This window comes from Vicia villosa, linkage group LG2, assembly GCF_029867415.1.
Source record: "Vicia villosa cultivar HV-30 ecotype Madison, WI linkage group LG2, Vvil1.0, whole genome shotgun sequence".
In the NCBI taxonomy this organism is placed as follows: Eukaryota; Viridiplantae; Streptophyta; class Magnoliopsida; order Fabales; family Fabaceae; genus Vicia; species Vicia villosa.
This window is the reverse complement of record NC_081181.1, coordinates 17819131-17835815: the sequence shown is the minus strand read 5'-3', so window position 1 is coordinate 17835815 and position 16685 is coordinate 17819131. Positions and strand designations below refer to the sequence as shown.

General features: G+C 31.8%; 1 protein-coding gene across 1 annotated transcript; it reads right to left on the bottom strand.

Moving 5' to 3' along the window:
• Nucleotides 1-8700: 8700 nt before the first annotated feature.
• On the bottom strand, nucleotides 8701-9360 carry LOC131648656 (agamous-like MADS-box protein AGL61). Its single transcript, XM_058918392.1, has one exon. The coding sequence runs from the start codon at nucleotides 9358-9360 to the stop codon at nucleotides 8701-8703; it is 660 nt and encodes a 219-aa protein (XP_058774375.1).
• Nucleotides 9361-16685: the final 7325 nt, after the last annotated feature.

Sequence of the window (16685 nt, the reverse complement as noted above, 5' to 3'; positions counted from 1 at the left end):
GGACAGATGGCGCCCCAGGGATTCGAAGCGTATGCATGTGAGCAACGTGGCGTTTCGTTATTGTAGGACCGTTAGGGTCGAAATTAGTATAAATAAGGGTCTTAATATCAGGATCCAGTGTGTTTATTTTGTACAAATCACTCAAAAAATTACTCATCAAGTGTTAAAGAGAAAGAGTTCGCTGAGAAATGTACGTATGACACCAACACCATTTTAAATACGTTTGTATTCATCTTTATTCAAGTATCTTTCCAGTATTTTTATCTTTCGTTCAGTTTTATTTCTAAGCCTTCTTCATTTACCGCTATTTTACATTCTTGTACTTTACATTCTTGTACTTTACATTTCTGCAATTTACATTTCTTTTACATTTCGTCAAGGTTGTATTTACGTGTATAACAAGTTTCATTTCGCAAGATTATTCATACAATCACACCATAAACAAGATTCGAAACAAAAACCAACAAATATGAACCAAATTATATCAAAAGACAACTATTTTACTATGTCCTAGGATCAATCTAGTCGATCCTGCGAGTAACCAAATTATAAACTATAGTTTGGAAGACTAGCGGTTGTTTACCGGAAATCACCGTAAACACCAACCATAATTAAAAGTTATGTTATTTTAATTTGTTATTAGAAAATTATTAATGTATTGTGGTAAATGAACATAGTGCTATGAAACACATTCATTATTATGCTAATTCAAATAACTAATTATATATTCAAAACCTTTTATGTTAGATATTTTTTGAATCTAATACGGAAAAATTATTAGTCTAATATTTACAATTGAACACTATTAATACTATATTATTTATATTATTATGGAAAATTAATTTCTATAAATAAATTATTTTTTTCAAATATTTTTTATATTTTTCTATCTACCCGATCAATCCAATCCAAACCAACCCGTTGTTTTCGGTTCGGTTCGGTTTGGATTTTATCGAATTTTTTTATAAATCCAATCCAAACCAAACCATGTAATTTTAATCGGTTTGAGTATCGGATTCTCTCAAAACCGAACCAAACCGGCCCGCGAACACCCTTACTCACTAATTACAAGATAAAATATCCGAACTGAATCACTTGATTGTGCCACACACACACCTTTGGGGTAACCTCTCTTGTTGCCTTGTTGCCTGTTGCCTTTTTAATTACGATTCTAAAATAGTCAAGTCCCTCGATTCCGAGGATACCTAAGCAAAATAAATGTTACTCTCAGTTCATTATCATAAGATCATAGTCCCTTCGAAGTTGCCTTAACAGTAAATGATCTTGTCCCTCGAAGTTGCCTCGGTAAATAATGACTGTCCCAATTGTTAAGGTATCCTCTCCTGTTGCCTAAATGACTATTCTATCCTTCCCTAAAGACTACCTACCCTCTATATGGTAGGGACAATCTTATGGCGAACGATAATCCTCGATGACCCGATACATCCAATGAAAGGACTACCTGCACTCTTTATGGTATGGATAGCCCTTTCAAACTAAAATGCTTAAAGAACATAAATCTTAAAATTAGGGTAGTTGCTACTAATTGCTTGCTCTTTTCAAATTCAAAACTCTTTTTCCCACTTATTTTCAAATACTTTCAAAAAAAAGCTACGCTTATTTACAAGCTAAAGTCCTTAACAAAGTTTTTCAATTCACACACGACACTTTTCAAATAATTCAAACAAATAAGTGAGCTAAGCAATTAAGAGCCCATGGATAACCATGGATACAAAGGATGCTTACACCTTCCTTTTGTATAACCTACCCCCCGAACTCAAAATCTTTTTAAAAGGTCTTTTCCTGTTCTTTTAGCCTTTCTATATATTGGATAAAATAAAAGTCGGTGGCGACTCTTGCTATCCGCAACATTTTAAAAAAGTCAGTTCTCCCACCGTATTACATCTGGCTTGGTGCATGTTTTGGAAAATGTAATTTCCAAAATAAACTGGGTGTATTAAAAGCACTCATTGCTTTCAGCCGGTGCATAAACTTACCTGATGCGGTTTTTGTGAAATAGCGTTTTTTACCAAGACAATTGTTACAGTTTAGGTATATTATTGTGGTTGCTCAGGTATTTAAAGTGTCTTTAGGTTTCTTTTTCTTCACTTCACATTTTTTTTGTGATTTTGGTTGTTTTGCTCTCGTGTCCTTCGTTCGGATATGGGCAAGTTTAGAGTATGTGAAGGTTATGTTTGTCAACTTGTGGCAAACATAGGGAAAAGGGTAGTGTTCAGACATTGTTAAGTATGAGGTCAATCTTTGCAGGTGTTTTGTAAAGATGTCGAATAGAATGTTCTATTATGAGTCTGTTTTTGTTGCAGTTTTGCAAGATTTTCTTTTTGTGTCTTGTTCTTGTTCTGAACACATATTGTGTCTTGTGTTCTGAGTTATCCAATATAGAGGTATGGTTTCTCTATGCCGGTGAATGGATAGTTCAAGTGTTTGTTTCTGTTGGTGTGTTTCCTCTTATGCTTTAGAAGAGGATGTTGTGTTAATCTGTGTCTTAGCATAGTTCTTAGTTTGACGGGGAGTTTTTAGTATCTTCTTCCTCATGTGCATCATGGCGTTAGTTTTTCTCCTTCTATGTGAAATTGGTGACTGTGGTGTTATGTTTTCTGTGCTATAGTGAGTTGTGATTTGGGAGAGAATGAGATTGGAAAATGCAAGAGTTTCTTTGGCTTTCAAAGCTTGTAAAATGAAGAGGTAGAGGCCTCTATTTATAGAATTGGAAGTGAGGGTAGTGGCAATTTGGTCATTGTACATTGAGGATTAATTTGAATTTAATTGGTAATGAAATGTGATTAAAGTGAGGTTAATTAAGGGAATTATGATAATGAGGTGGAAATTGGTGGGAATAATAAAAATGTGATTCAAGAAAATGATGAAGTGGTTCATATGTTATCAAGACAGGGTGTATGATAGGATAAATCATGATGATGCATGTGATCAAGAATGCTCTTCCAAATATGGTGCCAAAGATCACTACACTTGAGAATTCTTCATTTTTTCCCAATTTACTGCATGAAATCGATTTCCCTAGGAAAGAAATCGATTTCCCCTTGTCCAGAATGGGAATTTGGCGCAAAATACACTATGGAAATCGATTTACCCAGGAGGGAAATCGATTTCATCAGTTGTATGAAATCTATTTCATCAAGAGGGAAATCTATTTCATCAACTGCATGAAATTTATTTCATCCAAAGGGAAATATATTTCATCAATGTTGAAAATGCCTTGTTTCTTGGATTCCTTGTCTTGGTACCTACAAAACACAAACCTACAAAAGGAACAAAGCAGTATTTTTGGTATTTTGGTTAGTATAACATATACACAAGCTAAAAAAATATTGGTGCTTGATGATTCCCCTTACAGATGAGGTGAACACAGAACCAAAAGCACAGCTTCCAGATGGAGCTCTTGATCAATGATTGATATGCGAATGATGTATGATCTTAGGGTCAAAATTTGGGGTATGACACTCAGTGTTTTATTTTGTTCAAAATTATGCTCCAATCTACCTAAACGAAGTATGGTAATTTTGCTCTGAAACTGGACTTGGTTAGCTTGATTCAGTGCATGATTAGCCTTTCTTTTGATGTGGTTAGCATCATTGAGGATCAAGGAAGGTGTTTCAGTCAAGAGTTTGGATGGAAATGGCTTGAATCACAAATACATTTTCATAAAATGTTTAAGAAAGTTCAATTTTCTACAAAGGTTTTCTAGTTCTCTAAAGCTTGAGAATTGAAGGAGAATGAGTCTCTATTTATAGCAGATGATGATGGAATGCCGAGGGGGGGGGGGAAATGATCAAAGTATGATTGAATTCGTGTGCACCTTTGAAGTGAGAAAAGTGTGACTTGCAATCCATCAAAATACAACAATTAGGAGTGTTTAAAGTTCATTTTCATCTTTGGCATGTCCATAAACATGATTAGAGTACAAAATAACTCTTAATTTGGCTTGTAATTGCAAATTAAGTGAAGCAAAAATCTGATCATGGTGAGTTTTCAGATTCCAAGTGACCATGTTTGAACACACGTGCCCACTTGCTCAAGAGGCTTTATGACCTCATTCCTTTTGCATTGTACTCTCTCCATGTCAAAGAGTAAAATGTGCCAAGAAAGATTCTATTTGGATGCATGTAGAAAAATTGATGCTCAATTGAAAGTGGTATAAAAAATTGTCTTGACAGTTAGAAAAATTTCAAAGTAAAAGCGCTTCAAATCTTTCACGGTCTTCCAAGCATTTTCAGTCTTTGTGGTTTGAATGAAACTTGTAAAGTATATCCCAAAGAGTTCGTAGAAAAAAGAACCACATCAAAATTTTGAAAATTTAATAAGTTATGGTCTTGGGAAGTTGGACTAAATTCACTTGAATCCACAAAATGACCTATAATATTTATCCATATTTGATGGTTTTCCATGCATAATCAGCTCTTTACTTGTGAAGAGAAGTTGTTGAGGATGTCAAAGAGAGTCATTTGCAAAAATAAGCACTAAAAAATGTTGAAGTATGAAGGAGTTGCAACCTTTTGACCTTATACTTGAAACATTGACTTTTTAGGTCAAAGTACTTGAATCAACTTGCAATCTTTTGATGATTTCTTTCAATGCAAGACACAGTGATGAATATATTAACTTCAAATGATGATATATTGATTGTTATTTTAGTATCATGCAAAGAATTTAAGGTAACTTGATGAATAAGGCATGAAAATAAACACATGAACCTTTGAAGTTTCTTGAGGAACAAGCCATCAAACTTTGAGATATCCTTGATTCAAATGAGATTGAATGATGCTTGAAACTTTATGCTTTGATATTAGAAACCATGATTCAATTAGGTATCCTTTGAGATTCGATGATCAACCACACACTATTGACTTGAGGGACCAAAACCCTAGTTGAGGCATAGTGCTTGATGCTTTGATTCAAACTCATCCTTGTAAACGGAAACAAAATAAACACAAATATATTTTTTATATTTTGATTAGAGGTTTGTAAAACATAATGGCATATAAAGGAAAATGTACAAGAAACACAATAAGATGCTTGGTGATCCCAACTTAGGTGAGCTCAAAGATGAGAGTGCTAGAATGTAGCCAAGCATATGATCTTGATGTAATGTATATGTGAAAATGAGGTGGGATCTTAGAGGTAAAAATTAGGGTATGACACCTAGGATGTTCAAAATCACTTATTATCTTGAGGGAAGTGTGGAAGACGTATGGAGGTGGGTTGATGAGACCCTCATTTGGGACTTCATGTGGAAGGGGTATTTTTCATTTATGAGGAACTTGCCATCGTTGAATTCCTCTCATTCATTCGAGGACATATTTTTTCCTTTGAAGAAGATAAGTAAATTTGGAAGCTTGCTTTGGATGGCGATTTCTTGGTGTCCTCTATTTATCATTTTATTTTGGCATATTTTTTTCTAGTCACCTATCCTCTATAGGTAATATGCCTCTTCCCCTAATTTGGGGAAGTTGGGCACCTTCTAAAGTGATTATTTTTTCTTGAAAGTTTCTCCTTGATAGATTCTCCTTCGGAGAGTATTTACTCAATAGAAAGGTGATTATGAGCCCTACTATCACCTCGTGTCATATTTGTGGTGTTTTGATTAAGTCGGTTTCTTATTTGTTCATATTTGCGGAGTTTATGGTATAGGATTTTCAATTGGTTGCGGTGGTAGATAGTTTTTCCTTTCATAAGATATGGTATACCATGGACTGGACCATCGGGAGAGATTGAAATGAGATTGTTTTTTTGGGTTTTCAAGAAACTTAAAACAAGTGGAAAAGATTAGTATTTTTTTGACTTGGAAATGGTTTTTGAGGGAGATCAGTAAAGAACTCTTACACCTTCATAGAATGACTTCAAAGCCATATCATTTAGATTAATCAATAGTGGGTCAATATTTCAACAAGGTTGAGAATGTATGTGTTTCTTTCCTTCTTCCCTTTAGGGGTGTTCGTGGTGGGGTTTGGACGGTTTTGACGTAAAAAATCATTCGAACCGCAAGAGAAAAAATGTGCAGTTCGGTTGGATTTTAGAAATAAAACCAAACCAAACCAATGTGGGTTGGATTGGTTTGGTTGGTTCGGTTTTTTTTTTAGAAAAATTTATTGAGTCATACATATACATATAGATGACAACATAACTTTGTATTTAGTCATTTATGCGTTATCAAATAACAACAAAATTCATGATATTTAGATATCAACTTTCCATTTAATATACAAAAATAATATTAGATAAAAGTGGAATAAAAAATATAAAATAGTAGCATAAAATAATATCAAAAACATTATAATGAAATAGAAAAAAGAGGAGATGAAATATTAAAGAAGATGAAAAAGAAAGAGTAGAAGAGATGAGAGATTAGATAAGAAGAGGAACATTAAAAATATAATTGGAAGAGAGAACAGTAGAATAAAAATAATAAGATGAAAAAGAAATAACTTAAGAGATGAAAGACTAGAAAAGAATAGGTGATATGTACTTGGGAAAGAAGATGAGAAGAAGGGCACAATACCGCTAGGAGAGATTTGAGAAGACTTAAACTGAAACCTTAAGTGTGAGGAAGATAAAATCATTCGTAATCGTAAGGCTAAGGCATAATAGGTTTGAGTTTGGGATGAATATAAGTTAATTAAAGTTTTGGGGGTTGTAACATAATGCGGTTTGGTTCGGTTTGTAAAATACAAACTGCAAACCGAACCGAACCACGCGGTTTGTTAAAAAACGGCTCAAACACATCCGAACCAAATGTGACTTTTTGCGGTTTTGATTTGATTTGGTTCGGTTTTGCTGTTTTCTATTGGCCGGTTTGGTTTTGAACACTCCTACTTCCCTTGATGGTCTTGATCCCGTGTTGGTGGCCATTTAATTTCAGCTCTAGTTTAATCCTTTTTTATGTGCAGTTCTTAGAGGGCAATTTTTCTTAGAGTTGTCTTGTGGTGACTTGTTTTGTTATGCTCTTGTAAACTTTTTTTCTTATATTATTTGTATTTGCTTAATTTTATTGTTGTATCTTTTAGTACATCCTATGCCAATAATTTTGCTCCTATATACTCTATTTGACCTTTTTACACTATTTTATTAATATTATTTTTCCTTTCAAAATATATGGGATGTTTAGTATTAAAAAAATATACTATAAAAATGTTAAGTACAACAAAATTATGCTGCCTCTATGAGTAACTAGACTTATAATATCATATCGTAAAAAATGCAATCTTATCTTAATATAATCATCTTATTAAATTAAGTTCAAGATTACAAAAGTAATAAAACCTTAAATCATTATGTTGATGTCCTCTTATTTACCTTGTTAAACATTATTAAAAGATTTTGACTTTTGCAAAAACAATAACGCGTGAGATGTTAAATATACTTTATGGTGTTTAGCATTAAAATCCGTTAATTAGACTCAGCAAAAATAATTGGATTCATAGGATTCTCTTCATAAATATATACATGGAAATATAAACTTCAAAATAAATAAGATTAGTACTAATAATAGCTAGCTATCGACATATTTACACAAATATTTAACAGTTTGGTTCGCTATTAGGAGTATCATCTAATACACTATATGCAAGTTAAAATGGTTTAATTGTTTTTTAATCATAATTAATTAATGAGTGATTTTTACTCAATAGTTTACTGAATAAAATGATTTTTTAAATTTTTTTATAATTATTTCCCATCGTGTTTCTAAAACAAATTGTGTTGCAAAATTATGGGTTGATTTTACCTCATAACTTTATTTTAATAAGTCATGGTATTAATCACAATAAGATTTCAAACGACCGATCTTTACCTCTTTATACATGATAGAGATAAAATGTTCCAAAAATAAAAATTATAGGACACAAATGAAACATTAATTGAACGAAATTATTTTCAAGAGACTATCACTATTATACTGAAACACTCATCAAAATTGAAAATGCTTCCGCTAAACAATATTGTATTCCTCATTACCAGTTATTCCAAACAACCTCCGCTAAACAATATTGTATTCCTCATTACCAGTTATTCCAAACAACCGACTATATAATCTCAACAATTAATCTTTCGTCTAACACCTTAATTTTACTTCCTAACTAGTAACTATATTGGCATAACAACAATTATTTTCAGCAATTCATTATCATGGCTCTAATAAACTTTGGCCCAACATTACATGCAAAATAAAGAGATGCAAACTCAGATTCCCAAAGTATCTCAATAAGTAACAAGACTCAAAGTGTTTTTGGATGCTTCATCACCTTAACACTCACATGTATAGTTTTCTTGAATTCAGATTAGGTGGAAGAAAATGAAACATTATTTATATTACAATGTTGATATTGTTGTACATTCTAATGGTGGATTGTGTCACTTTCATTTTTTTTCTTAGAAAAGGGATCACATAAATTTTAATACTATTATTTTTATATATGTGTTAGTGGAAATCATTTCTATGAATATAAAAAATCATATACTACAATTTTTAAAAAAATACAATAGACGAGAATGTGAAATTTTATTGCCAAAAATCCTTGAAAAAAAGAAGAATTATTTTCAACCATACTTGTCACTTTGCAATTTTTATTAGAAAAAAGAAACAATAGAAAATAAATAACTAGTGAAGTACCATGCATAATGTAATTAACTCCTCATAATCAATAACCAAACCACAAAACAAGTTTAAAGATACCCATTTTGAAAACCAAAATAGGCATTAGGATATGTGGGAACAAGATTGATTCCAAGCCCAAATTTGTTGTCAAATGAATCATAACGTCCAAATCCATTAACTCCTCCCATGTTTGATGAAGATGCATTAGATTGTTCTATGATGCATTTGTTAGCAAATTTTCCCACGTTCTTCTTTAACTCCTCAATAGATCCCTTTAATTGAACCAATTCATTCAAGGCAAGCTCATCAATTGGACTCTCCCACCAAAATTGGCTTTGCCTAACTTTCCTCGCTTGCTCTATCTCCTCCCCTTGTTTCTTTTCAATCTCCAAATGGTTAAGAAGTTGAGTCAATTGAATGTTGAGATCACGAACATTAGCATTTCTATGAGCCTCGACAAGTTGGAGAGTACTGGATTCTGGTGGAGGATTGCGAGTCAAAAAACGATCAACAATAGACTCGACTTCTGGATGGCCAAATGAAAATGCCTTGTCAGCTGGAGAGAAAACTACCATTGCAATTTCAGCGCCACAGAGAGTGCAAAGTTCACTAGCTTTTTTGAATAGCCCTGAACGGCGTTTAGAGAAAGTAACTTGCAAATGACTTTTTTTTGGTATTTTTTCAATAGGAATTTTTTGTCTCCCTAAGCTAGACTTCTTCTTTGACATGGTGAAAAGAAATGAGTTGAGAAGTGGAAAAGAAACAAAACTAAAATCCGTTTTTGTTGGGTTTCAAGATGGGAAACTAACATGAGTATATATACATAACTTTTTTTGATTTAGGTATAACTCAATTAATTTTCCTTTGATGTATTTTATTTCTTTTTATTATTTGTCTAAAACTAGGAAGTTATATAATCTTTGATCTTAATACTCAATTGATGTATGAGATAGAATTGGTTGGCATCTTAGAAGGATTTTTATCATTGCAATACTAAACTTATGTAATAAAATACATGATTGCAAAAATTACAACACAATATTAAATTTTTGATATTAAAAGCATTATGTTTATAATTTTCATATAGAATTTTTTTAATTGAAAAGCATATTTTAAAAATCAAAATACATTTATATTTATTATTTAATTTAAAATTATTATTTTTCCTTTTTAAAATTTAAATATTAAACATTTTTTACACGGAAATATTAAAATTTTGAAGACTATTAATTTATTATAGAAATATTATTTTGGAGAAGGTTGTTATCCAAACCACTCTAAAATTGGATCCAATGAATTTTATTATTAAAAATTTAAGCAAAATAATTGTTTTCTTTACCACCATTTAAAACATAATTAGTAGGTCTCTCATAAGTTAGCTTAAAGTTATTATAACCACACATAAATGGACAATAAAATTCAAGTAAATTTGCAGCCTTATTCATAACGTTTTTATTATAAAGCATAAAAACTACTTTCAATATAAAATTATTTTCTAAAAATATTTTCTAATAAATAAAATGTTTTCCTAAAATATTTTTATAATAAATAAAATATTTTCATTAATATTATTCTCAATAAATAAAATTTTAAAAGGTGGTGTACTTGGACCTCTTATTTTTCTAATATCTTTTTTTATTAAATATTTTTTTAATGTTTGATTTCTTATCAAAAATGACTTATTTTTCCTTTAAAATTTGTAATAATTGACTAGAAAAATATTTTCCATTAATCCATTAAAATATTTTCTCATTTAACAAAAGATAAAATTTATATATGTTTTGAAGGACTTCAATCCAATTTTGTTATACACATTATTACCATGATTTGGTAATAATCCAAGCGCGTCAATTAGGGGTGGAAATAGGCCAGGCCTATAACAGGGGCCTACAGGCTAGCCTATATAGGCTCAGGCCAGGCCACGCATTATTTTTAAATAGAAAAGGCCTAGGCTTCTTTATAAGCCTATTTAGTTAAAAAGGCTAGCCTCAGGCCCTAAAAAAAGTCTTTTAAGCCTATCAGGCCGGCCTATTTAAATAAATATGAATACTTTTTTTTATGATCATTATGTTATGTTTTGTACTTTGAATTAAAATACATAAATAAAACATGGTTATCTTGAAGAACTTGTGAAAATAAGATGAAAACACCTGATGAAAATTGTTTTCATAAGTTTTCTTAAACAAATAGTCTCCTAGAACTTATGCTAATAGATAATTTAAAATAAGTTAGTCTATTTAAACATTATTTTAATTGGTTATTTACATATGTCTAAAACAAATAGGCTTTTATGTAGGCTAACAGGCTAACCAGGCCTTCGAAAAGGCCAGGCTCAGGCCTAAAAAATAAGCCTACGACAGGCTACAGGCCAGGCTTAGGCTTCGGTTTTTTTGACAGGCCAGGCTCAGGCTTGGCAAAGCCTAGCTCGGCCCAGCCTATTTCCACCCCTAGCGTCAATGGATAGTTGAACAATATTTCTAAATCTCCTATTAGTTAAAAAATTATTTTTAAATATATTTTTAAGTTTTTTTAGAAGAAATCTTTAATCGTAAATTTTTTTTTAAAAAAAATTTATAATTTTTTTTGCATTACCAAAACTAACACATAACATTATCATGTCATAATTTCAATTTGGAAACATTTTCTTAAATCGTTTTGTTGAATAAAATAGAACATAGGCAGTTATATTGAACAACAATTTTTTATCAAAGTAATTAAACTACATTTTATTTAATTACTTTTTTTGAATAAATTTTCAAATTTTTGCAAGGCTTAAAATTTATGTTTCTAACTGGGCTTCAGATAAATTTAGGCAGCATCTAATAAAGATTCATCAATTGATAGACTTCTTGAAATTTCCAGTTACACCTTGTTGCTATAATAAGCTATTTGAAAGTGTTTTTTAAAATGGGTTTTATTGACATTTTGGGAAGCCTTAGGTAATCATTTTGAACATAGTATTTAGTCGGTGTTTTTATTTATTTAATTTTTTAAAAATCGGTATTTGATCTTAAAACAAATTAATTTGATAGTTTGAACTTGTTGCAAACTCGGGGAAGATTTATCCTGTCACACCCACAATTTGTTCTGACGCCCCATAATTTTCGTTAATATTCATATTATTTTTGACAAAATTTTAGCTAAAAAGTGCGCATAAAAAATCGGGTATAACAAATAAATTTTTTGGTAACAATTGAAAATTTTGATGGTGTATTTAAAAAATTCGAATTGCATTTTTATCGATTTTAGAACAAATGAATTTAACATACCTTATCTTTTGACAAATCGGGTATTTTTTATAATAATTTATTGGATTTTTTTGAAAAATTTGATAGTTCATATTTGATAGACAAAAAAAATTAACACTATCAAATTTTTCAATAAATTCGATATGTTTTGTAGTTTTCAGACAAATTTGAAAAACCCGATAAAAAATCTTATTTTTTCAAGAAAATTAGTATTTTATACCGCTGATTTGAAAATTCATGTGTAAAAAGTATGATTTTACTCTATTTTTCTAAAAAATCCGATTTAAAATCATAGATTTCTAGAATAATATATGATTTCACACATGGTTTTTAAAACAGGTGTAAAAAGTATGTGTTTTACATCTGTTTTTCAAAAATCGGGTAAAAACTCATAGATCCCTAAAAAATCGGGTAAAAACTCATAGACCCCCCTAAAAATCTGGTAAAATCTCAAAAAAATTCAAATATCCGGTATACACGGAATTTTTCTAAAAACTATAAAATTCACGAAGGGTATTAAGATAAAAACCCTACTTTTATGGAGGTGTTAGGTCAAATTATGGGGTGGCAGGATAAATCCTCAAACTTGTAACTAAGGTCAGTCCAACAGGCTGCAAGTGAGGTAGAATGTGAGACAGTTGTCTTAGGCCACAAATATTTTTAGGCTTCAAACTTATATTTTAAATTTAGTTAATAATATTCATTAGTTTAGATCTTTTAGTTTAATGTAATTTTGCTGCTAAATGATCCTATGATCTTAAGATGAATTTGAAAAATATCATTTGACACAATGATTATTAGGCATCTTAGACTCCATTTGTTGAAGCATCCTATGAGCGTGTGTCATGAAGACTTCCCTCTGATACCTACTGGTACATGTAATCAACGTTATCATTTGGTCATGATTACACAAGTAAATCACCTGTTTCCTCTACTGAACTCAAAGCATAAAGTCAATTATTTTATCTTGTGTTATGAGATCGAGTTGTCATTATTTGTTGAGATAATTCCTCTAGTGATCATCAATGAAGTTTATTCTCTAGAGAATAACTTTGATAATTTTCCTCTCAACATTAATATTTCAAATTTGAAAGATAGTTAAGTCATAGTCACAAGCTTTGCATCATAAAAAATACAATGTAATGCACTACAATACATGTTGTAAGTACAAGGATGAAAAATAGTTTGTTGCAATTGTATAGATATTACAATAGCTCCTTTATCAAAGATCAAGAAAACAATCAACAAAAAGGAAACAATACAAAGATTCAACTTCTCACAATTTTATTCAAAGAACTAAGAAATATTTTGAATATTTGAATAAACATTTGAGAATCAACTTGAAAAAAGAATTTTTTTTTAAGTAAAGAACATCTAGATTAATCTCAAAGCTAAACAAGGTTGATATTAGGAGAGGTTTGCCTAATTTAAAGTATCAATCAGATTCTATTTTTTAGGCACGTCAAAAAGGAAAACTTGTTAAAACTTATTTTTATTCTAAAATTATTATTTCTTCATCTATACCACTAGAGTTCTTAGACATTTACTTGTTTAGGTCAGTGAAAAGTGACATCATCTAATGGTAAGAAGTATGGAATTATCATCGCTGATGACTACAACAGATGAATATGGATCAAATTATTAAGACACAAGGATGAGTCTCATTATGTGTTTTTAGTATTATGAAATAAAATGTAAGTTTAAAAAGACTTGAATGTTGTAACTATTAGAGGTGGTCATGGTGGAGAAATTAAAAATATAAACCTTTTGAAAAAATTAGTGAAGAAAATGATATTTTTCATTATATCTTCAATCATAGAGCTCCATAACAACATGGAGTTGTAGAAAGGAAAAATAGATCTTTCAAGAAATGATTAAACCATGATAAACAAGAAAAATATTGTTAAGCACTTCTAGAAAAAAAGATGTAAATACAACATGTTATATTCAAAATATGGTTTATATTAGACATATATTTAATAAGACTCCTTATGAGTTGTAGAAAGGTAGAAATCCCAACATTTATTAAGACCCTGTCAATGACCAGAGCGCCTACCCCCACCCCTCAACCTAAATAAGAAAACATCGTGAACTCCATATATAGCATATATGACATTACACTAGACCAGATGCCGCAGAGAACAGTTTCCACTACAATTTTTCTAAAAGGGCCAAATTTACCTAGTGGAGATCCTAGACACCCAGATATTCTATCTGCTTATGTTTGAAAATATCAAGCCACTTAACCCAAGAAATCTTAGAATCATCTTCTATCTTCTAGTGATGGTGGAGACATGTTAAGGATGATGTGTTTTCTATAGTCTCGACTTATTCTACCCTTTTAAAGATAAATCTCCCCTCTAGTCTCTTTTCTCTTAGTGTAGACTTTATTCTTCCTTTAATTTAATTTTTTTGGCCTACCTATTAAGTGGATGTTTTTTCTTGGCAATTATTGCACGATAATATCCATATTATAGAGAATTTCTTTATGTGTATGATTTTAGTTTTTTTCGAACATTATCTTTTGTGTTATGTGTAAGGGTTAGTATATTTAGTTTCTCATTTATTTGTAACCTATGAGGTGGTGAAGTTTGAGTGGTATATGATATATAGGTGGTTGGGTTGTTTTTAGTTCTTCCTAAGGATCTTAGGGTGCTTTTTGAGTTATTTTTCTCGTTGAGAGGAAGGCCTAGTGTAACGCCCGTATAATTTTAATATTAATTTAATCAAGAATATTGAATTAATAATTAGAATTATTAAGGATTTTGTGAAAATAATAAATAAATAATGGTTTATGGCATTTGGGCCATGTGAGAAATAGTAAAAGGGGGGGTGTGATATAGGAAGGCCCTTTACTAATATTATTATTATTTTCATAAAATAATTGGAATTGGGAAGAAAGAAAGAACGTGAAAGAACAGAAGTCTGAGGAACGAGGAACGTGAAGGAGAACGGTAGAGGGAGAGACCAAGAATCAAGAAATTTGTCTAAGGTAAGGGGAGACTTATCTGATTATCATCTATTATAGGGTTAGGGGTTGATAATACTGAATAGATGTGGAATTCGGGTCGATTGAGTCATATGATAGGTTTAGGGATTCAGTCAATTGTAGGATGTTTGATCTCTATGTTTGACTCTATGATGTCTGCGTTGTTATGGTCTCAATTGATGTGTAATTGGTGTATTATGAGACGTATTTTGTATTGTTTGTGCATTCTATTTCTCTAGGTTCGTACTGGTATGGTTTGGGTGTGTTTGGAACGCATAGAATGTTGTTTTCTGCAGGTTGGGGTTTCAAACATTGCCGGTTCGCGCCGCGTGCACAGGGTGGCGCCGCGAACAAGTGGGCAGAATGCCAGGAAGTTGTGATATGCTCAGGTCGCGCCGCGTACCTGTGTTTGCGCCGCGAAGGCGTAACTTTTTCTCGTTTCGCGCCGCGTGTGGATGTTTGCGCCGCGAACAGCTTGGCAGAGAGCCAATGAGTTTTTGGGACGCTCAGTGCGCGCCGCGAACTGGTGATGGCGCCGCGTGTTGTTGGTGTTTTGAGATATTTTAAAAGTCCAAAGATGCATAACTTTTTAACCGTTGGTCCGTTTGATGCGCCGTTTTGAGCTAAACGAACCTTGTAGGATAATCTATATGATGATGATTGATTGGTTTCTAGGATGATGAAAATACATGTATGCTATTCTTGTTGAGTATGATGATTGATGCAAATACGTGTATGTTTTGTGTATGATGATTATGGAATTGTAATTGAATGATGTTAATGTATATGAACATACTTGAATGATGATGATGATGATGTTGATGATTGATGATGATGATAGTAGAAGTATGTTGTATATGTTGCATTCATTCATGCTCATTGATGATACTGTATCCATAAGGGTGTGTTGGATCAGTGAAGGGCATGATTCCCATCGTGTGGAATCTGTGCTGGTAGGGCCGTATCTTGGACGATGTTGGATCGGTCATGGGTTATCCCCATTTGATGATGATTGGTACCACATGCATAGTGTCAGTTCATATATATGCATAATTTATAACATGATTGGATGTATTCCAGTGTTGTAAATATTAATGATGTATTGATTTTGGTTTGATTGTTGTGAATATCTGTTTATGAAACAATTGGGTGAATGATACAACTGTGATGTGTTATGGCTTTATAACCTTATAACATTTGTTAATTATGATGAGACTCACCCTTACATGTTGTCATTTTCAGATTGAGGATAGCGGCTGTTCGACTCGGTGAGGATTAGCTCATGAGTCAGTGTTTTAGTAGCGTCAGGTGTCATGCTCTGATAGTTGTAACACTGGGGACGCGATTGTTTAGAGTTTATGATTATGACTCTAGTTATGTTTTGATGTTTGGAAGGATAAGTTTTGAAGATGTTAAACTTAGTCCATTTTTGATAAATTTCCGCTGTGTGAACATGAAACGTTTTAATTTATGATGATTACCTTAGTGAATGCATGACATGACTGAATGATGTTTGTTTATTATGAATTGTGGCACCCTTATTTCATGTACTCTGAATAATTGTTTTAAAATTGCCGCGGGGTTAGTAAGGGGTGTTACAATAGTGGTATCAGAGCATAGTCGGTCGTTATGACCAGAGTCTTAGTGTCAGTTTTGCTTTCCTGTGTATGCGACTAGTAAGAGTTAACTGTCGATACTTCTGTTCTGATTAAATTGGTTGTGATTTAAGCAGAACAGTGGCTGGAAGAGGAGGAAGAAACGATGATGCTATCTCTGAGGCTCTGGGCATGATTGCTGGTGTGCTGGGAGGAAATGC